General features: G+C 33.1%; 4 protein-coding genes across 5 annotated transcripts; 2 read left to right on the top strand and 2 right to left on the bottom strand.

The window, feature by feature from the left end:
* Positions 1 to 6,352: 6,352 nt before the first annotated feature.
* On the top strand, positions 6,353 to 8,197 carry LOC107926889 (peptide methionine sulfoxide reductase A5). 2 transcript variants are annotated; one of them, XM_016857834.2, is made up of 4 exons: positions 6,353 to 6,765; positions 6,851 to 6,963; positions 7,061 to 7,205; positions 7,563 to 8,110. In XM_016857834.2, the coding sequence occupies exons 1-4, from the start codon at positions 6,469 to 6,471 to the stop codon at positions 7,758 to 7,760; spliced, it is 753 nt and encodes a 250-aa protein (XP_016713323.1). In that variant the 5' UTR covers positions 6,353 to 6,468; the 3' UTR covers positions 7,761 to 8,110. The 2 variants fall into 2 exon arrangements, with proteins under 2 accessions (XP_016713323.1, XP_016713332.1); XM_016857843.2 differs by having other exon boundaries at positions 6,418 to 6,765; positions 8,016 to 8,197.
* Positions 8,198 to 10,506: 2,309 nt separating this feature from the next.
* Positions 10,507 to 11,650, top strand: LOC107920531 (GDP-mannose 4,6 dehydratase 2). Its single transcript, XM_016850282.2, has one exon. The coding sequence runs from the start codon at positions 10,507 to 10,509 to the stop codon at positions 11,593 to 11,595; it is 1,089 nt and encodes a 362-aa protein (XP_016705771.2). The 3' UTR covers positions 11,596 to 11,650.
* Positions 11,651 to 11,749: 99 nt separating this feature from the next.
* LOC107926901 (uncharacterized) lies at positions 11,750 to 14,796 on the bottom strand. The gene is made up of 6 exons (XM_016857852.2): positions 14,664 to 14,796; positions 14,483 to 14,566; positions 14,292 to 14,376; positions 12,426 to 12,514; positions 12,128 to 12,239; positions 11,750 to 12,052 (listed from the first exon to the last, which is right to left on the bottom strand). Exons 1-6 carry the CDS (start codon positions 14,700 to 14,702, stop codon positions 11,871 to 11,873), a joined length of 591 nt encoding a protein of 196 aa, XP_016713341.1. The 5' UTR covers positions 14,703 to 14,796; the 3' UTR covers positions 11,750 to 11,870.
* A 2,262-nt stretch (positions 14,797 to 17,058) lies between these two features.
* Positions 17,059 to 20,675, bottom strand: LOC107926911 (NAC domain-containing protein 37). The gene is made up of 4 exons (XM_016857858.2): positions 20,547 to 20,675; positions 19,002 to 19,216; positions 18,573 to 18,847; positions 17,059 to 17,790 (listed from the first exon to the last, which is right to left on the bottom strand). Exons 2-4 carry the CDS (start codon positions 19,156 to 19,158, stop codon positions 17,179 to 17,181), a joined length of 1,044 nt encoding a protein of 347 aa, XP_016713347.1. The 5' UTR covers positions 19,159 to 19,216; positions 20,547 to 20,675; the 3' UTR covers positions 17,059 to 17,178.
* Positions 20,676 to 22,341: the final 1,666 nt, after the last annotated feature.

A 22,341-nucleotide genomic window follows, 5' to 3' on the forward strand; every position in this document is an offset into this window, starting at 1 on the left:
ACAACTCATATGGAGCTTTCCATAAAAGAAACACATTAAATTATCTTATCAGAAGTGTAACATGATATACCACAATGGCTTCTTCTTTAGGGTTTGTTATACCTACCGTTCCTTCAAAGTTCGACATACATACTATCCCCTTGGTGTTTTTCGGGAACACTATTTCTTTCTTTCAAAGTCTGTCATAGAGACATTTTGTAATGACTCAAATTTTACAGTTACCGAAAAAAGTGCATTTTCGAGTCTTTGTTACTGAAAAATGGATTCGTAAATATTTATTAAAAATATTAACGAAGTTAAGTGAGTGGATAATTAAAGTTTAATTAAGTTAATTAGCTTAATTTAAGGTTAATTAGGTATAAGGATTAAATTGAATATAGTGTAAAAGCTTAATTATAGAATAAAGAAAAGTCAAAGGACTAAATTAGCAAATAAACTTTATGTGACAAGTGTGGTAAGTATAAATACATGTGTATTATTTTAATTGGTACAAATATATGTATATATATATTTGCTTATTATTTAAGAAATAATAACTATAAATAAAAATATAAAAATATAAAGTCTAATAAATAAAAGACAAGTGTATGGTGATATATAGATACATATGTACTAATAATATACACATGTATAAATAATAAATAAGTATTATTTAGTAATAATATAATATTATAATAGTTAAATAAAGAAACAAAAGAAAGAACAGAACATGAAACGAAAATGGGGAGAAAGAAAAGAGAAAGAAAAGAAAAAGGGAAAACTAGGTATTTTGAGCTTGAAGTTTAAATTGGTAAGTCAATCAAGCTTTTTTTTACTTAATTTTGATGTTTTAGAAGGTTTAGAACAAAGTTTTGATGAAATTAAGTTGATATTTTGAAGGTTATTAGATTTCTAGATATTATTCATGTTGAATAAAATGATGAATTAGGGGTTAAATTGATAAAATTTCAAGTTAGAAGTGAAATAAGGATTAAATTGTAAAGTAAATCATAAGTTTTAAATAGTAGGGACTAAATTAAAGAATTTCAAAATTTTGGTTTTATGCTGAAATTAGAGAGTTGAAATTAGGTTAAAGTGAAAATTGAATGAAAATATTGAGTTAAATGTGAAGAATAAAAGTTAGTCTCGATTTAGGACTAAATTGGAATTTAGACAAAAGTTGAATAAAAATTAAAACATTCAAATGTAACACTCCTAACCCTGTCCCGTTACCGAAACATGATTACGGAGTATAACTGATCATTACAGTACATTTATATGTAAAACAAGAATAAATATAATACTGTACATCAGAATATAGCTTTAATGGGCTACAGTACTTAATAAATGTCACTAAATCAAAGCGAGGTTCGATCGAAAACTTAGAAAATTTTTCGTGAAGTTTTAAATTTTCTTCCTTTGAACAGTACCACATGCTCGTGTGGCTAGTTAAACATGCCCGTGCGGCTTGGGGCACTCCCATGTCATCAACCCGTGTGCAACACTGACTTTTAAACACGACCATGACACACGTCTGAGTGGCCTGCCCGTGTACTAAACTGACTTTAAGACATGGCCGTGGAAACCAAGGCACACGCCCGTGTACTAACTTGGTTGTAACAATTTAAGTGCAGGGGACACAAAGCCTAACAACATGCCCATGTGCAAGCCGTGTGTCTCACACGGCCTGGTCACACGCCTGTGTGACAAACCATATGAACTCAAAATGAACCTTGTATTTTAAAATTTACCAATCCTGCAAATTTTAAACCACAACCAATACAAATACCAATACTAAATCAATCCAATACTTGACTTAAAACACTTATCATGAATCATTATCAATTATCAATTTAATTATTTCACTATTACAATCACAATGCCAAATAACACACTTAAGACATCCTAGGTGCATGCCATTATCAACAATTAACATACTTTACCTTATTGAGTTCGGGATCGGCCTGGGATGCTGATTCAACAATCTGACTTTAACTTAACTTGCGCACGGAAACAAATCGTACGCTGAGTATGAACTCAGTGGTTTTTCTATAATCTGAACATTTAAAACATAACATACACTTATTGTCCTATAATAATCATAAATATTCATTTATTCATTTCATAAGTAATTTCTTTACAACTCATTCAACCTTCATTATCTAATAACTTGATTAACTTCTTCATTTAATTCTCAACAATAATATTCTCCATTCATATGTCTTACTTATGTTTCTGTTCACTATTCAATATCAGTAAACATATTTTAGTATCGAATAATTTATCAGTTTCTTTCAGTAACATTTAGTCATTCGATAATGATTAGTTATCCAGTAACGATTATTCGTTCAGTAGCAATCCTTTACTCAGTAGCAATCAATTATTCGATGACAGTCAGTATTTTTCAATAACAATCATTTAATCATTATTATTCACTATCAGTCAATCATTTATTCAGTAACAGTTAAATATTCGGTAGCAGTCAATTTTTCAATACCTTATTTGCCCTATTAACATGACTCGGACCTGGACGGATACACAGATCCAACCCACACACCGGGGATAGTATACAGTGTTTTATCGGTTGAAGCCAGAATACATCGTAGGGTAACAGTAACCGTAGCAGTAACAGTCACAGTCAGGTACAGAGTACCTCTTCGGAACGAATCCGGAACAGTCACAGTAGTCGACACATATAGTGTCTCATCGACACACAGTCGGAATATCCCTGAACACTTCCAATCCTATGGCATGCCAATTATATCCGACTAGCCCGACACTGTTAATAGGGTATTCAGTAAACTTTCAAATTTTCAATTTCATTTGTAATTTAATTTCAATTCAATTTAATACATTTTTCCATATCAATCACATGCAATTTAATTGCAATACAATATACATTTTGATTCATTTCAATAGTCATAAAACACAATAATGCTTACCTTAATTACTTACCATAACATTCAATCAAAATATAATAATTAACAATTAAAATTAGCTTTTCAATGCATCAACCTACACATTAAATAATAAATTCAACAATTAAATATTAAGTTTGGATTATAGAAACACAAATCCTGATTTACGAGCTAACCCTCGTTGACCTCGTCTTTTCCTTTCTTAACTAAGGATTTTTTGGCACCCCGTTAGCTACAAAATTAATACAATTTATAATCATTAATACAGTAAAATTTTCACATTGAATGTTTTAATTTTTATTCAACTTTTGTCTAAATTTCAATTTAGTCCCAAACCGAGACTAACTTTTATTCTTCACATTTAACTCAATATTTTCATTCAATTTTCACTTTAAACTAATTTCAACTCTCTAATTTCAGCATAAAACCAAAATTTTGAAATTCTTTAATTTAGTCCCTACTATTCAAAACTTATGATTTACTTTACAATTTAATCCTTATTTCACTTCTAACTTGAAATTCTATCAATTTAACCCCTAATTCATCATTTTATTCAACATGAATAATATCTAGAAATCTAATAACCTTCAAAATATCAACTTAATTTCATTAAAACTTTGTTTTAAAACTTCTAAAATATCAAAATTAAGTAAAAATGGCTTGATTAACTTACCAATTTAAACTTCAAGCTCCAAATACCTAGTTTTCCCTTTTTCTTTTCTTTCTCTATTCTTTCTCCCCATTTTCGTTTCATGTTCTGTTCTTTCTATTCTTTTTCTTTCTTTTCTTTCTTTATTTAACTATTATAATATTATATTATTACTAAATAATACTTATTTATTATTTATACATGTGTATATTATTAGTACATATGTATCCATATATCACCATACACTTGTCTTTTTATTTATTATACTTTATATTATTATATTTTTATTTATAATTATTATTTCTTAAACAATAAGCAAATATATATATACATACATTTGTACCAATTAAAATAATACACATGTATTTATACTTACCACACACTTGTCACATAAGGTTTATTTGCTAATTTAGTCCTTTGACTTTTCTTTATTCTATAATTAAGCTTTTACACTATATTCAATTTAATCCTTATACCTAATTAACCTTAATTTAAGCTAATTCACTTAATTAAACTTTAATTATCCACTCACTTAACTTCATTAATATTTTTAATAAATATTTATGAATCTATTTTTCAGAAACAAAGACCCAAAAATGTACTTTTTTCGGTAACTGTAAAATTCGAGTCATTACACATTTCCCTCAGATAGTTGCCACAAAGACCATTCTTTTGTGTACGCCATGAAGGCATTCTTTTCTTCATTTGCCACAAGAGCTTTTCTTTCCTTAAATAGCCATAAAGGCTTTTATCTAATAGATTGCCACAAAAACTTCCATTTCATAGATTGCCATAAAGACTTCCATTTCATAAATTATCACAAAGGCTTCCATTTTCTAGCGTGTTCATGATAGGGATTCACCTAAACTCACGTTTTGTGAAGTTTTCCCTTCATCATCCTTGGTCATGCAAAAAACCCTATTAGGTAGTAACCTTTCTTTAGTTCATTCCATACGATGCCATAACCCACCAGCTATGGTATATCCATATGATACCATAGCCCAACTATGGTCTTACTTGATATGGTGCCATGACCATGGGCTTTCCTTTCAGAGGTCGTGTTTAAAGTCTTGACGGACCCCTTTAGACTTCACCATAGTGAATAGACATAGACTCACTTGATAGACTCTTCATATAATGGCATCATTCATTACTCAACACTTTATTTATACAAACACCCAAATGGTTTCTCATCTCATCACATTTTTCCAGACATACTCATACCACCATACTTTAACTTTCAAGATTCAAACCACTTACTCATTCCTCATATTTCCTACATACTACACATGCAATAACATAATCACCATACCATACTATTCTAGTTTGATTACATAGTTCAATCATTGTTCATTGAAGCACTCACATGAACAATATACAAGCAAGAATCAGCTTAGGCACTCACCTCACACCCACGAATATTAGCTTAATCTCTAGATCCCAAACATCCAATATGAAAACCCAACAATCATTGCTTATAAGACATAGAGATACCGTTAAAACTCATTCATATTACTTTTTTCATCATCTGAAACCTAGATAACCTTCACGCAACATCTAAGTTTTACAATTTAGTTCCTAAGTTTTAATTAACAAGTTTCTCAATTTAATTACTTAACAAATCTTTAATATATTTTCTTACTAACTCTATATATCTTCCTATTTTATCTTAAGGAATTCAATTTACGAAAATGAGATTTCGAAACCACATTTTCCGACATTGACAAAAGTCAAGTCGTTACATATCAAAAGCTTTATGAATTATTACAAGATAAAAACGTATTGGATCAACTTGAACATTTCCAACAATTGTTAAAAGATAAAATCAAAGTTGTTTAAGTGACCCATGACCTTAATATCAAGCAAATCGAAAAAATCATATATCTAAATGTCAAAAGATTTTCAATGTGAGCCATCAAACTCCCCCTAAATATATGGAGAAATGTAACTTGATCATATATTCTTATATACACTTAGAAAAAAATTTAAATATCAAAATTAAAGTACCCAAACAATGAAGGTGTCGATCTTCAGTGTGGGGATTCGATCCCTATGAACAAAGTACAAAAAATTGTAAAAGAAAAAAAAAGGAATTTCATTGTTTATGGTTAAGATTTTGATGTTTTTAGTTAAAAAAAATTGGAAAGGTTAAAAATATCATTTTTTTAAAACTGGATCAAAATACAATTTTGGAAGATACTTAAAAAGGATTTTAAAAAGTGTAAAAAGAAAATGTTGAATGTGCCAAAATACATTGAATTAAGGATATTTCATTTAAAAGACATTCCAACAAACTCACAAACATAACCTAATAGAACTTGTTCATATTACGAGGGATTGAAATAATCTAGAACTTAAAAACTCATTTTTGTTTCCTTATTTTCCTAAATAGCTTAGGTCTATGTTTGAGATACTATAGTGATTTTTTTTTTAATTTATAACAATGTAACTCAATTCTTTCAACAGCTGTTGGTGAATTTTTTCCTTACTTCAAATTATGTAATTAGCACGATTAGATCATCAATCTTGGTTCTTCTTTACATAATTCATCTAAATTTTTGTTTATTGTTTATTTATTTTAATCTCTGAATTATTGATCCTAGTTTCAGATTTTATTCATCCTTAAATTCCATCTTGTCCTAAGCTTAATCATGCTCTCAAAACTCAAAGATCTTTCTTTCAACTTCTTAAAGTCAAATTCTTTGTTAGAATCTTTGAAACATAAATAGGTGGAGTCGATGAAATTTTGAAATAAAATGGACTTTGTAATGGGCCAAGTCCAAAGACTCTCTAGGTGAGAGTTGATCCTCGGCCTGTCAAAGTTGAGCCCAATTTTTGCATGTCTAGTGTCCATGGTTACTTGATCGACCCGCAATTTCCCTCTTTCATTCTCGTTGTTTCCATTACACGATCTCGGAAGAAATGGCTTCCGCGGATAGCAATCTCCTTATCCTCAATTTCCTAACCTTGGCTTCATTGTCCCTATTCTATGCCGACAAAGCTTTTTGTATTCGGATTCCAGATCGGGCCTCCACCACGCCTCGGGAACTGTCAGATCAGTCTCTGAAAACCGCGGTTTTTGCCCTCGGTAGTTTCTGGAGATCGGAAGCTGTCTTCGGGTGCTTAAACGGTGTCGTTCGAACTACTTCTGGTTATGCTGGCGGATCCAAAATCAATCCCGAATACAGAAGCTTAGGTGACCACGCCGAGTCTGTAATGGTCCGTTATTTCTCTTCCACTCCTTTTAAATTATCTTGTTTTGGGAAATGATTGTTGTGAATAAGGGTATGTGAATGGTGAACAGGTTGAATATGATCCCAAGGAGATTAATTTCAGGCTACTTCTGGAGGTTTTTTGGTCTAGCCATGACCCAAGACAGGTTTTTGGCCAAGGTCCTGATGTAGGTCCCCAGTACAGGTAACCATCATGACCAGAAAATAAGAGAAAAGAACCCATATTACTACTTCATTTTCCTACTTTTTGATGACGAGCTTCCGTATCTCAATTCAACCAGGTCTATTATTTTTACGAATGGGACTGAAGAGGCTAGATTAGCTGCCATGAGCAAAGAAAGGGAGCAAACCAAGTCGCGGAGCAGCATTTTGACAACCCAAATTCAACAACTTGAATCATTTTATCCGGCAGAACCTGAACATCAGGTGAGGGTGTCTGAGTATTCTTTGTCATATCTTATGATCCACAAGCTTCTTTTAGTCTTCAGTTTGTGTTGAATTTGTTAGATTTAATTGAAATCGGACCTGATTTAATATGTTGGTCCCATCAGATGCTTGTCTAGCTTTTTATTATTAGGAGCCTCCTAGTAATTATGGAGAACTAATGTGCATGAAAATTTTAATCCAATCAAATTAGCAACCAAATTAGTGACCGGGTTTTCTATGTCCATATGAATTTGGATGATGGGAAACAAATATTATAGCCTTTTTGATAGATTTAGAAGGTCAAAGGAGTTGCTCTCATAGGTAAATGAGTGACTGGTATGTTGGTTCAATGTGCAGAAATTTGAGCTCAAACGCCACCCGATGCTTCTACAGCTGATAGGAAACCTGCCTGAAGATGAACTTGAGGTGTCTAACCTAGCAGCAAAACTTAACGGTTATGCTGCGGAGCTTTGCCCTCAAAGGATTCAAAAGCAGATTGATGCAAAGATCAATGGAATTATTAGGAGGGGTTGGCCTGTTTTAAGAGATGTATAGCTGAGACCATTGGAGTTGTGCTTCAGATGAATGAAATCAGTATGTGCCTTTTTGGGGCTGAGCGACTCGATTTTGTGGGTTTTTTAACCTTAGATGAGCTTAGCATAGATTTGATTGTTTGGATGGTTAATTAAGTCGAATATTATAGTAATTCGCAGAGTAAAGCCTTCATTTTCGATGTATTAATTGTTGACTCTATTTCGTAAGCATAGAAATAGCTCATCAAAAGCTTTTCTTGTTTTGTTTTATTTGCAGTGTAATTCCCTTGCTATTCATGTCAAAAGGTTAGTTATTCTTATTGATGTAAAGTCAAATTTAAGTAAATTTACTTTATCAGTTTAGGGTTTTAATATACATGCTATTAGTTCAGTGTGTTGGGAAATTGTATCCAAGAATATTCTGAAATTACACGACAATGACATAAATGCTTGGGACAAGTTGTTGAGGCATTAAATTCTATGTTTTTAGGGTCAGTCTCAATAATTATGTAGACCAGGGTCGTTTGATGCAATAACCTCACTTCGGTTCACAGGCAAAAAATTGCTCCATTGGAATAGAAAAATTCCTCCATTGGAATAGTCATTCTTTTTTCCTTTATAACCTTTCCTATACCATTTTTTCATTCTCTTAGTACTTAAAGCTTCCAACATTCTGCCAGTTAGGCTCTTAATTGAAACTACCATTCAGGTAAATGCAATTCAACCCCTGAAAGCAACCCTTGAGCAGCTTGTCTAGCTCGGTGTTGCATGTATGTCCAGCTTGTACTTGCTGTGAACGGAATGAGGATCCTGGCCTGTCCTTCAGCATTCTGATATCTGAGAGCAGAGTTTCATATTTCCAGTGTCTCACTTGATTGCTTCCTTGTTGCAGTTGACAGAAGTTGTCTTCACCTGTGTTGATCTTCGTGAATAAGTATCTCCTGTAGGAGGTGTAGTTTAGCAAGGTTCTCGTCATGTGTTTCCAAGCAGTTAGCATAAGAAGTTAAAATAAGTGTTGTCAATAGCATAAATGCAGTAAGCTAAACAATATCCAGAGTGGGCTTTCATCCATGACAGGAAGATTTCCAACTCCTCAGTTGGAGTAAACTGGATGTCATTGGAGGTGTTGATGCGCGCACCAAAGCTCAAATTCCAGCTCATTCAAGTGATGGACTTAATTACAAGATCAAAGACCAAGCAATCTGAGCTAAATTGATTGTGTTCGTGCAAGAATTCGTGACTTAAGGGATGGAGTTCGAGCTTAAAGGCCATCAAGATTTCGAATTTTGGTTCCAAGAAAATCAATAAACCAAATCTTAGACAAATATCAACAGATTTCAATTCTTGAAAATCTTAATTCAAGAACGTGAATATTGGCCATGAACGAGCTTGGAGGATCTTAACTTGCATCAACAAGCTGGAATTTTAAAGCCCATCACCCTTGTTTCACTATATACCTTCTTTAGTCAATAGTCCCGCATTTAAAGTATATCATTCCCTCTTTTACTTTGTATAGCAAGACATGCATACAATGCAAATAGGATATTTGGGGTTCCAATTGAATACCCTGACACGTATTGTGCTAATAGCGCATCAATGCAAACACCCTGAAAAAATGGTTACCGTGTACTTGTGTGCCATCCTATAAGACATATTTCGTTATCTTCAATAAATAAATGTGTACATTCATGGTATGCCTTAATTATTCTATTTAGTCTATTAAAGCAATTTTTAATCACTTGAGCACTTCAAAGGTTCATATAGTAATCACTTTTCAAACTTTTTAAAAGCTTATTGAGCAATTTCCATTAACACTCAATAATCATTTCATATATTCACTTATTAAGATTAAATCACTTCTCGACATAGTTTACATAATCACATCTATTTGTACAATTTTACTTTTACACTTAGCCATAATTCACTTGGTACCAATAGTGACCATTTATCATTCTCAAGCACAAACCACTATACTCTACACATTTTACTCAAATTTCCACTTTTGTTATATTTTTGTTCGACTACTCTATCTAATATACTTCGAAACTATGGGTCTAAAATAGAGAAGACATGTCTTGAGACATGACTTCATTATCTTGAGCCAAAACCTTCCATTTTGATAATTTGAATTATGATTCGTATCGTGACTCTATGTTTGACTTCATATGACCCTAGATTATTGTGTGGGCCCATTTGATCTCACATATAAGTATTTCATTTGTATAACGTGAAACTTATGAATTATACCACATTTATTGGTTTGTTTTCAACCAAAATGAATGAAAATAGTTTGTGTTGCTCCAACAACGAAATGTGACAATCACCATTTGAATCGAGTGTAGAGGGTACTAATCTTTAACGATTTAACTTTATCGTTTTAATTAAAACTTTATATAAATTTTCCGTAAATATAATTTCTACATATATGTTATAATCTAATTATATATAAAAGTTGTGTATTTAAATTTAACTTATATTTTGTACATATGAAATTGATTTTATCTAAATGATTGAGGAGGAGAATTATAAATCTAAAACAAAAATAGAAATAGTTTTGGCTCAAAAAAATATATAATATTAATAAAAAAGAAAAACATATATAGACGGTTTAAAATGGATCATATTCTAGCTAACCTCGCAAGGATATTGTAATTGACCATTGTATCCTGATCCTCTTTCTCCCCTACCAAACCAGCCCACTTATCGCTAAAACCACTGAAACTCAGAAACCCTGTCTTCTTCCCTTTTTATCTATTTTGAACTCCAAAATGGCGAGCGAAAATGAGAGTTCCAGGGGCGACGCAATTTCTGGCCGCAGGATCGCGTTGATCACTGGCATCACCGGTCAAGATGGCTCATACCTCACCGAGTTCCTCCTCAACAAAGGTTACGAAGTCCATGGCTTGATCCGCCGCTCTTCCAACTTCAACACGCAGCGGATTAACCACATCTACATCGACCCCCACAACGCCCACAAGGCTCGGATGAAGCTCCATTACGCTGACCTCACCGACGCTTCCTCTCTTCGTCGTTGGCTCGACACTATCCGACCCGATGAAGTTTACAATCTGGCTGCCCAATCCCACGTAGCCGTCTCTTTTGAAATCCCTGATTACACTGCCGACGTGGTGGCTACGGGAGCCCTCCGTTTGTTGGAAGCCGTTCGATCCCATATTGCCGACACGGGTCGGACCCATATCAAGTATTACCAAGCTGGATCGTCAGAAATGTTCGGATCCACTCCTCCGCCTCAATCTGAAGCTTCCCCGTTTCACCCCAGATCTCCATACGCGGCTTCCAAATGCGCTGCGCATTGGTACACTGTCAATTACAGGGAAGCGTACGGGATTTTCGCCTGTAATGGAATTCTGTTTAATCACGAGTCGCCGCGGAGAGGAGAGAATTTCGTGACCCGGAAAATTACTCGGGCCGTTGGCAGGATAAAGATTGGGTTACAGAGCCAGTTGTTTTTGGGGAATCTACAAGCTTCTAGGGACTGGGGTTTTGCCGGGGATTACGTGGAAGCTATGTGGATGATGCTGCAACAAGAGAAGCCCGACGATTACGTGGTGGCAACGGAGGAGTCACATACGGTGGAGGAGTTTCTAGAAGTGGCATTCAGTTATGTTGGGTTGAAGTGGAAAGATCATGTGGTGATTGATAAGAGGTATTTTAGGCCGGCCGAGGTGGATAATTTGAAAGGTGATTCAAGAAAAGCAAGAAAGGTTCTTGGGTGGAAACCCAGAGTTGGGTTTGAGCAGTTGGTGAAGATGATGGTTGATGAAGATATTGAGATGGCTAAGAGAGAGAAAGTGTTAGTTGATGCTGGTTACATGGATGCCCAGCAACAACCTTAATTTAGAGCCTTTTACAGATTTTCTACTTGCATGATATAGAAGATATTATTTCATATGACGTTTGATTTAAGTCTTTATGTTGTTTGGTTCATTCATTTCATTATTAAGCTTGAATCTTGTGATTTGTGACGGAATGTTAGTATGGAGCACAAAATAAACATCAATCTCAATGAAGAAAGAATTAAGGGTAAAAGAATGTCAGTTATTTACAGATGAGATTAAAAAGAAAAAAAAATGTTAGTCTAATTGGGAGAATGTGGACGTTGAAGTTCGACTCATAGGTTTACCTTACCTGAAGATAAGCTAGTCGAGTTTGAAGTGGAAACTGCAAATGGCTTGATAGATCGAAGAGGTTCAGGTCCCCCTGAGGCTATTCTGTTGCACAGTGGCTCATAATTGCTGAGGACCTCAGTTAACCTTTCTTTAAGCTCCCCAAGCTCCACTTGCAATGTATGAACTACACGAATTATACAAGAGTAGCTTAATCAGATTCTACACACACTCTTATTATTCAGTACAAAAGTTGAATTACCTTCTGCTAAATGTTGTGAAGCAGTCTTCATTGTGGAAACTGAGTGGTTTAAACTTTGGAGAAGTTTAACTGTCAAAGCGTCAGCGACTTCTATTTTGTATTCTATATCCTCCTGCAATGATTTTGTCCAAATGACTATGTACACCATAATTGTTATAAATTCAAGCAACAGCAAACTACTAATCGGATCTTAAGTTTATTGGAATGTGATAATAATAACCCACAGCAGAACTAACCCACCCATGCGACTGCAACAATTGTTCTCCAACTCACAAAATTTATCAAGGGGATGGCACACCTGCTTCTTGCAAATCGTTTGAGCCTTCTCCTCTTGCCAATCACGGTACGCTGATAACAGCTCCAGGAACACCTTTGGATTTACAGCAGCTATTTTGATAGTCAATAAAGAATAAGTTGTAACAACAACACAACAATATTAGAATATTGTAGCACTTCAAGATCATATTAACCAGTTGCAGCCCAATGTACAGGTGCATAACTTTGTGATTAAACAGTATTCTGTGCACTATTGTTATGTTCATCTTCTCTTTCTGAACTGATAGTAAGCAAATAAAAAAAGAAAAGAAAGTGAATAAAAAGCCTTCAATGCATGTAAACTCAAGAAACTTAACATGCTAATCTAATGGGACCTAAACTGGGATTGGCGCAGCTTATATTAACAATAAAAAGCGTTTGGTTCAAGGAATCTTACATCCCCGTGTAAGATTCTGGAATAACATTCAACTGTTTAGATTCCGAAAATTACGTAATTTAAGATTCCTAAGGAATGTTATTTCTACATATCATTTTACCCTTAAACTATAACTTTATCCCCTAAATTAATATATGCACTGTAATTGTTTTTAATTATTAACAAACGTAATATAATCATTTTCAAGTTAAGATTCAGATTTGGGTTCAAGTATTTGCAACTCATTTTTAATTTGCCAAACCTAATTCATTTACTTAATCTTAATCTTTTTCCTTTCTTTTAAAAAAGTTTTTACCAAATTAAAAGTTAATAACTAAGTCATTTTGCCTCTTTTCATTACATGTTATACACCATTTCTTAAATATTTTACTTTCATCATAAAAAAATATTTTAATTTTGACATCTCTTGAGCAAAATATAAATTACAATAAGAAAAAAAAAATCAAAACAAAGTTAAAATTTATCTGTATTTAAGATATAAACTCAATCCCTTTACAACCTAATGCCATATGATAATGACAACCTTAATTATATTACATTTTGTCAATTATATTACCTTAATTTCCAATTAGTTATTATTATAAGTGTGTGTTTTTAATTAACTTGAACTATGTTCATCTTATTTATAATTAAAGACAATTTAGTAAAATATGCTTTTAAGTAATCTAATATCCTACAGCCAAATAATAAAATATTATATTCCAACTTAATGAATAAAACAAGGTAAGCTAGCATGCCAAGTAATGTGCTAAGTAATCCTATGTCCCAATGGTAATATTATATTCTCGAACTAAATGCTTCCTACATGTCCTACATCTTGGTAACTCCATTACGAGAGGTAACATTACATGCCCCCTACATGGTTTCACAAAAATGCAGAGAAGACAAAAATCCATCTTGTTTGAATTCCATAGAATCTAATGCATTACTCTAATTGATACTAATCCCTAGGGTAAGCTAGTCTTCTAATTAATCTATGCTCATTGCCTGCCTTATGAGTTTCGATAACCTGTAAATGCTCAACTCAGCCAACTAAAAAGTTACAAAATAACACATTTCGATGACAGTAAGATATGATGTGATCTTACCATTTATTAACATTCATCACACAAAATTCTTCCACGACAGCAACCTACATTTCACTATGAATGAAATAGTAAATAGCAGTTGCCTACTGTTAGCTAAATGTTTCATAGACAGGATTTGGGCCCCTGCTATACAAATAATAGCACAATCCCTATTTGTTTCCGGAAAGAACAAAAAGATATTTAAATTGAAACCTATTACAACGAGTACCAGTTCCAATTCAAGTAAAAAGGCTTCATCTATCTGGAGTTTGCACTAGTAACTCTAATTTAAGGCTATGAAACAATCAAAAAGTGAAGAAATTTCCAAAAATGAAAAGAAAAAAAACAATTGAGAGAACAAATCGCTTTTTCACTTAAGGCCCACCTTGAGATGAAGATGACGACGGTCTTCGCACTAAAATGTCCGTTAAGCTACCATCCGTTGGCGGTGTGGTCAGTATAGGAGATGTCTATAATTCGAAGGGAGGAAAAAAATGACAAAAGAAAAGGAAACTCTTTAAATGTCTTTATTTTATGGGTGAAATATTAAGGGCAAATTTCAAGAATAAAGCTTACAATTCTAAGGGATTTAAGCTTCTCTAAAATCGGATCGACTGTTTCCGATCGCTGAGAAATAGTGGAGATTTGATCGGCCGAACTCTTTGCCAATAATCAATGTTAATTAAACAATTAAGATATTACTCAAAAGAACCCAGCTTGTGAGGTACCAAAATATCTGTACAAACCGGAAACTTACCAGTGAATAAGCTGCGAGAGACGATTCAGAGGCGCCCATTGCCGAAAGCTTCAAAAAAAAAAAAATGCAGAAACGACTTAAAAGTATATTGGTACTTTGTTTGTTGTTGTGTACGTGTCGCGTTTGGTTTATGGTTTTCACAGCCCAATTTAAAAAACAATTTTATATTGATATTTATTTTTATAAATAAATTTTAAATAAAAAATTCTTCCATTTAAATTCAAAGTTCAACCTAATTTGAATCATTTTAAAGATAATTTTTTTTACTCAAATTCAAATTAGACCCGGCTAAACAGTCGATTCATCCACAAGTTTAAACAAACTGAAAAAAAAAAATAAACACCTAATCAATTGATCACAATTGAGTTGTTTTCAAAAATTTGTTTACAATGACTTTTTACCCATAAAATTTTGACAGATTTTAATATTTTTAAAGCCCTTTAGCCATATGAATGATGAGTTTGTTACCAAAAGGGAGGTTAAAGAAGAAAACTCATACGGTAACTAATATTCATCTTTATAGAATATAAAGTTGTGGCCAATTAGTTCGAGATGGAATCATTGTTGTGTTAAAAAAATAAACATTGTGGAATTATTTTATATTATTATAGATATGCAACTTCAAGAACTTAACACACGTTTCAATAAATTAAATACAGAGTTGATATTATATGTATTTTGCTTATGCTGGAATGAGGGTTTTGTATCTTTGACAAATTGAAGTTAACTAGTTAGCATCTTTTATGATGCATGAGTTTATTGTATTTAATATAAAATATATATTTAATAATTATACATAATATAAGTTTGAATAAAAGAATCAAAGAATTGATAACTAAGATTTTAAAGAAACAAAAATTCCATTTTTAATTTTGATTGAAACGGATTAATTAATTTTTAAAGTTTATTATTAAAAATCTAAATATTTTTGTTTGTAACATATTATAAAGATATTTTAAATGATATACATTTATTAGATATATCTCACTTATTAAATAATACATTTTTAATTACTTAATATTTTCATATTGTGTAGTTTTTTTTTAATTATATTTAAAATAGAAATAAATTAATATAAATATGAAAGGGAGGAACTATCTCAGGCCCCTCCGGATCCATCCCTAGTTTTGGACCCTTAGTTACATGGGTAATAAGGGAGTATTTTTCTTGAAAATAAAAGTGTGAATAGTACAAAAACTTTGAGCATATTGCAACATTTATTTATTTATTTATCGTGAATTATAATAAAAGAGTAAAGCTCAAACAATCAATGTGACTAGCATGACTCAAACTCAAACAATACCTGAGATAATGAACACTCTTAACTATTAGGTCACCGCATGGGATTCGTAACCTTTTAACTTTTTAATCTATGATTTAGTAAATGTAAAGTGGGGATAAGAAGTAAACTAAGAATAATTTGAAGGATGGCCATAGTTTCAACTCTAAAGAATAAGTGGAAGATTATTATATACATTGGCTATGCCTTGAAAGTTTGAACGAAAATGTAACAATGCAGACATCATTGTATTGAAGCTACTCTGTCATTTCAGTCGGAAAAAGCAAAAATTTTTCCCTTTTAATCACATTGACATACCAAAGTTTGTGATTGGTTAAAGCTTGTGAACATGGCATCTCTTCTCTACCCTCAAATTACATTTTATTCTCTACCTTATCTTTTGCATGAAGGAAGGCTCATCAAGCATGGGGTCTGCTTTGCTTTGTTAGTGTGCTATGATGAACATCATTGTTCTCCAAAAGGATGCTTTGTTTTGGTCAACCATTACACCAACTGAATCACTTTTGGCAAAGCAACTTCTCGAGGACTTTGTGCAATTGTTACAGACAAAAGGTAATTAATTATCTCTTCATTATAATAACAACAGTAACCAGCTAGAGAAAATAATTATGTAGTTGTTGTTTGGTTTTATTGATGTGTGGAACTAAGAGGACATGGGATGGGAGGGCTAGCCATGAACATACATACACACACCCCTTGTCCATAAACACAATTGCAAGGCATGCCCCAACAGGAGCCACGTTGCCCACCGCATGCTAGACAAACCATGGTCCCACCAAGCCTTCACCCAGCGCTAATTCTATGTTTTTTTTTTTCTCTGTTGTATAATGGAGATTCATTGCTCCTACTCTATCATGTTTGGTTGCCAAGAAAATCAAATTAAATATGAACAGGAAAGTGTGGGTTTTTATTTCCCAACTAAATTCTTGTTGGAATTTCAAAATTAATGGTAAAATGATAATATCTGATTCCGAAACTGGTATTCTACTTATAGTTCAGTCTCCATTAAATTTCGATTTTTAAACCTTGGAAACATAAGCTTATTACTAATCACAGCTGATGTGAAAGATTTGCAAGCATTTCGAGAGAGATAAATAGAGAGAATTTCTTCACTCATTTCACAACCATATTTTTTTACAAAAGTATGTCTCATTATGCACCAACTGTTTATAATTAATACTAATTAAGCGATAAAGCCTCTTGATCATCTCCTTTTCATTGATCAAATATGTTTATTCCCACCTCACAATGTGAAGTACTTGAATTCAAGAGTTCCTTCAACTTGTCCCTTTCTCTACTACTCTGCAATAACAGCAATGCTTCCATGTCTGAGTTACTACTGTTATTGGCATCAAAGCTTGAGATTGAGGCTCCTTCTTGATCACCATTATTATATCTATCTTCATGACTCAGTTGTGAAGCAACGAACTTATCAAGGGCTCTCCAATCAGTCACTTTCTTGGTGTTGCCGTTGCACATTCTTTTTTTATCTGCTTCTTCTTCTTCTTCTTCTCCATAATTGACTATATTCTCTGATATGAGAGATATGGAGGCTGGCTTATTTATTAATGGCAAAGATGGACTCTCTAGCTGAGGAAGCTCTACAAACTGATCACAGTAAACAAAGTCTAAATTATCTGACTCTGTCTCTTCTTTGCAATAGGGTAAAGATTTCTGGGGTTGTTTTGATAAGTATTCCATTGGATCAATCACGGAGCTGAGACCACTTGGTTCATCATAGAAGCACCTCGACTCCCACCCTTCAATGCTCTTGGCTTGACCACTTTTTTTTTTCTTAAAAGCTCGACAAATGACCCATCCTTCCTCCTGCAAAACTTTTAAGAAATTGTTATTTATTAATATTTCTAGATAAATTTAATATTGTCCTAGATTGAAGTTCTGTTTCATGATTCTGTTAAGAGTATTGAAGAGTTTGCATATGTTCTGACTCAACCTCATAATTTATGCCATACCTCATTTTAGCTCAAATGATAATATGCTCCTCGTCAATGACCTATATGCTGGTCGAGGATAAAACTAAGGTCTGGCCATTAACAAAGTGCCTTTCCTTTTCTTGTGTTTGGTAAAGAGAAGTGGGCAGATATTGCATGACTAAATAAGATGATAATAGATGAAAAGTATAAATGAGAAGTAGGATTTTGCTTTTGACATACTGAAGCTCATGATAGAAAAGGAATGGAAAGAAAGCATAGTATGTTTTGGTATGAAAAATTATACTTCATCAAAAAAAAAAAAAATACTAATCACCTTTTTGACTTTGATGTTGGTGGAGGCATTTATGTTGACATTTCAGTACAAATGGTCTTCATATGGAAACCAAAAAACTGATTCCTTCCATCATATAAATTCTATAGTGGGGGCAAATTCAACTTTATTTTTTATAATAATAATATTACCAATCTATTTCGTCACTAAAAGTTGGATTCATTGTAAAGAGTTTACGATTGAATATTATCGTGTGATGTATTGTTATAATTGCAGATATTATTTGTCTGTTTTATTTTAATAAATTTAATTGAAAAAACAAACTGATAATCCGAGAGAAAAAGAAAAACTTAATTAAATATAGTAATGATATGAGTGCTTGCCTGAGGAGGTCGATTGTCGTCGGATTCAAGCCTGTATTCATGCATGATCCAGTCAGTTTTGTGGCCATTTGGAGCTCTCCCTTCGTAGAAAACAAGAGTTTTCCTCATGCCAATGAGCTTTGATTTATTATCATACACCGCCTTGTCTCGCCCCGTTGCTTTCCAGAAACCAGCCATGGTTGCTCTGTTGGTCCTTGTCCCTGTTGGATACTTCTTATCCTTGTGGCTGAAGAAATACCACTCCTTTTGCTCCTCATATCCGATCCGACATCTCTCTGCTCATCACCAATATTAACATCTTATTACTTATATATATATAAATTCTAGGGCTAACATCCATGTCTAGGGTTATTTAAACCCTACCTGGTGGATCCATCTTAACCGAGAGTGGAAACTGATTAAAAGAAAAAAAAAAAAAGGGAAAAGAACCTTGAAGATCCCAGGGTTCGATTCGATAGAGATCAATGTCTGTGATAACATCAAGATCGATCTTCTGGGAAGCCACCTTCTTCCTCAGATAATACCCAACAAGCTCGTCGTCTGTGGGGTGGAACCGGAATCCTGGTGGGACACTTGACTCCATCATAACTCTAGTTGCTACTGCATCAAATTCACTTACCACTCTTTTTATAACTTCATCATCTCTAAATCATAACCAATATATAAATAAACTTAGAAAGAGAAGAATAACCAAAACCAAAGGATAAGATGTAAAAAAAAAAAAAAGAAAAATAAAAGAAAATGATGAACTCTCCAATTAAAAAGGTGACAAGGGTTATCATAATTATGAGCTAAGCCAAGCTAGCTCATTGTTGGTAGTGAGCAAAAGTCACCCCAACCCACCCAATGTTTTTATCTCTCTCATGAAAGTAAATTAAAACAAAAACCCTTTATTTCATAAACCTTAATGGTTTCCTACAAGAGGTGAAAGAAATTGGAATGTAGTCCCTCTCTCATTCGAAGCATAATGCTGCAAACTAGATCTAAAAATAATTAACACGAATATAATAGGACATCAAAATTATAAGCATAACATAAACATCTTTTAAAAGGTCAGCTGTAGCTCTGTCAAGTAAAACGGACAACTAGAGGTTTGAGCTAATGATGTTGTCTTGTGTTGGTGAATGGTGGAAATGATATCTTCAAGAACGGGGTTTCAGCTAAGCTATTAATAATAACTAAACAAATTATTCTTTTTCTTTTCTTTAAAAAAACAGTCTTCTAGAATTTAAAAAAACATGGAGAGACAGTTTTACTAAAAGGGTTTGAAAAACGAAAGTTACATTTTTTCAAAGAATATGCAAATAATTAAACAAAGAAATGGTAAGCCTGACAAAGAGTAAGAGAAAAATAGAGAGCAAAAAAAAAAAGAAAGAAAGAAAAGAAAAGAAAAGCAGTGTTGAATGGAAATAACTTGCAGACGCTTTGTCTCATTGCAAATGAAATGGACTCTGTCCACTTTGTCTGTTTGTCGAGAATTCCCATAGCATGTCTGACAGACTGATGACATCAGAGAAAAAGAAAAGAAAATATTCACAGGGTTTGGCTCTTATAGTTTCAAACCCAAAAAGTGACCTCTAAACTTATTCAGATTTTGGTAAGGCCTATACTTTCTTTCAAAGGCATTCAAATGTGTTCCAAACTCTGGGTGGTTTGCTCAAGTAGGAAATATGAAAGAACCCCGACTCCATTGAAAGAATTTTGGAAATGAATATGCAAATAACAATGTTATTTTACCACCGTCTTCTATGTGTTTAGTAAGTTGGCTTAGCTTCTTTGATCAAACAAAATGGAGTTCCACATCCAAATTTGGTTGCCTTACGAAGAGAGAAATATGAAAACATGCAACTGATGTAAAAAGAAAAAGTCTACAAGAAGTTGAAAGAACACTGTACTAAAACAGAATTGAACAGAATAAACGAGAATGTTGAAATTAAAGGGAGTTGATTTTCCATGCAAAATTCAAAAGCTTACCTGGATTACACTATAGTTATAGAGTTAATTATTGGTTGAAACAGAAGAAACAAAGACAAAGAACAAGACGAAGAAGAAGTGAAAAGGGAGGGAACTAAAGAATAGAGAGACAAATGAGAAAGAGCGATACAGAGAGATAAAAGAGAATATAAAAGGAGAGGGGGTGGGAGGACCGCTCGATTGCGCATGGTTGATGGCTGTCCCCAGTTACGAACGTTTTTGCCTAGCTTCGTACTCGAATTACTAAAACCGATAATTTTGTTTTACTTCCAATATGAAAAAGAATACTTTAACATATAATATGATATTAGTATATATAAATAACATCCACCAACTATGTATATATAAATGGGTGAATTAATAGAAAATGTCAATTTTTTTAATATTTATGAGATTAGCTCTTTTTATTGAATATTTGTGGGATTAGGTAAATTTTTGAAAACACGTTGAGATACACGCTTTTTCAATGTACTTTGCAGGGAAATGCATTAAATTGGATGCATTTTCAGCGTAAGTTGTAGGAAAGCGCTTTGCTACTCTATCAGCAAAACGCTTCTAGCTAGATGCGTTTTTTTCTTTCCTAAACAAATTTAGGGTTTTTTCTTTTAGGGTTTTTAGGTTTTTTAAGAGTCATGTTGTTAGGGTTTACTATATAAAGGTTTAGGGTTTAAATTGTTTTAATGATGTTCGTGTTTTAGGGGTTGACAATGGGAGAGTGAAAATGCTCCTAACAAGGTGCATTTTGAGTAAAGTGGACCGCAAAAATATTGGCTGTGACACAAGATGGTGACCGTTATCGCGAGTGCACATTAATGATTTTGGAAAAACTATTTTGAAGAGCGGTTTTAACTGCAAGCGTACTATGTCATTTGTAATATTTATAGTTTTGATGGAACATGGAGTAATCCAAAGGGTCAAACCCAAGGGAGGAGGTGACTGAGCAATTCCTAGCTACGAGCATGCAAAAGAAGGAGACTAAACGACCAATCGTTAAAAACCATATTATGACGAATCATAAAATAAAGAGTGATTAAGCTAATTATCTATTGACTACCTATCAAAGTTAGGAAATTCACAACTAACTAACAAACGGTGGTTGGTTGACTTTGATGCAGTTCACTAATCATTTAATTAAGGTTCCAAATTGCTTAAACTCTTAGAGTGGTTTCGTCTTACCTCTCAATCTCAACTTTACCAAATTAGAAAAATTAGTCTAATTTATCTCTTGATCACGCCGGCTAACCCGGGACTAAAGAATTGGTGCTCAACAATATTACCTCCCAGTCTCATTTGCCTAAATCTTCCTTTAGGGTCGTTAATCCTACATTTTTTTGTTCATTCAAATTAGTCCAATTTATTGCAATTTAGCCTCTTAACCAAAAATTATCTTACCCACATCTCTATCAACAAACCCTTTTAAGAGTTTAGTTACTCATGTTAAAAGCTAAGCTAACAACCATAAAAGAAAGCAACATGGTAGTCAGTAAAGAAAAGCTTAAGAAAAATAAAATAAAATAAAAAAAGTTGAGATTTTTAATGAAGAAAACTTAAAAGCAAAGTGAAGATGAACATCTAATAGTAAAATAAGAAGCAAGAAACATTAAAAGGTAACGACTTTAACAACTAAAACTGAAGAAAACTGAAAGCACATTTAGCAAAGATGAAAATGTTAATACAAGTGAAATAAATGGATTGAAGTGCAATTTAACGCTAGCTACAGTAATAACTAACTTAACTAACAAGAAGAATATCAAGAAAAGCATAAAGTACAGGAAAAGTACACACTACACTAAGG

This window comes from Gossypium hirsutum, chromosome A12, assembly GCF_007990345.1.
Source record: "Gossypium hirsutum isolate 1008001.06 chromosome A12, Gossypium_hirsutum_v2.1, whole genome shotgun sequence".
Taxonomy (NCBI): Eukaryota; Viridiplantae; Streptophyta; class Magnoliopsida; order Malvales; family Malvaceae; genus Gossypium; species Gossypium hirsutum.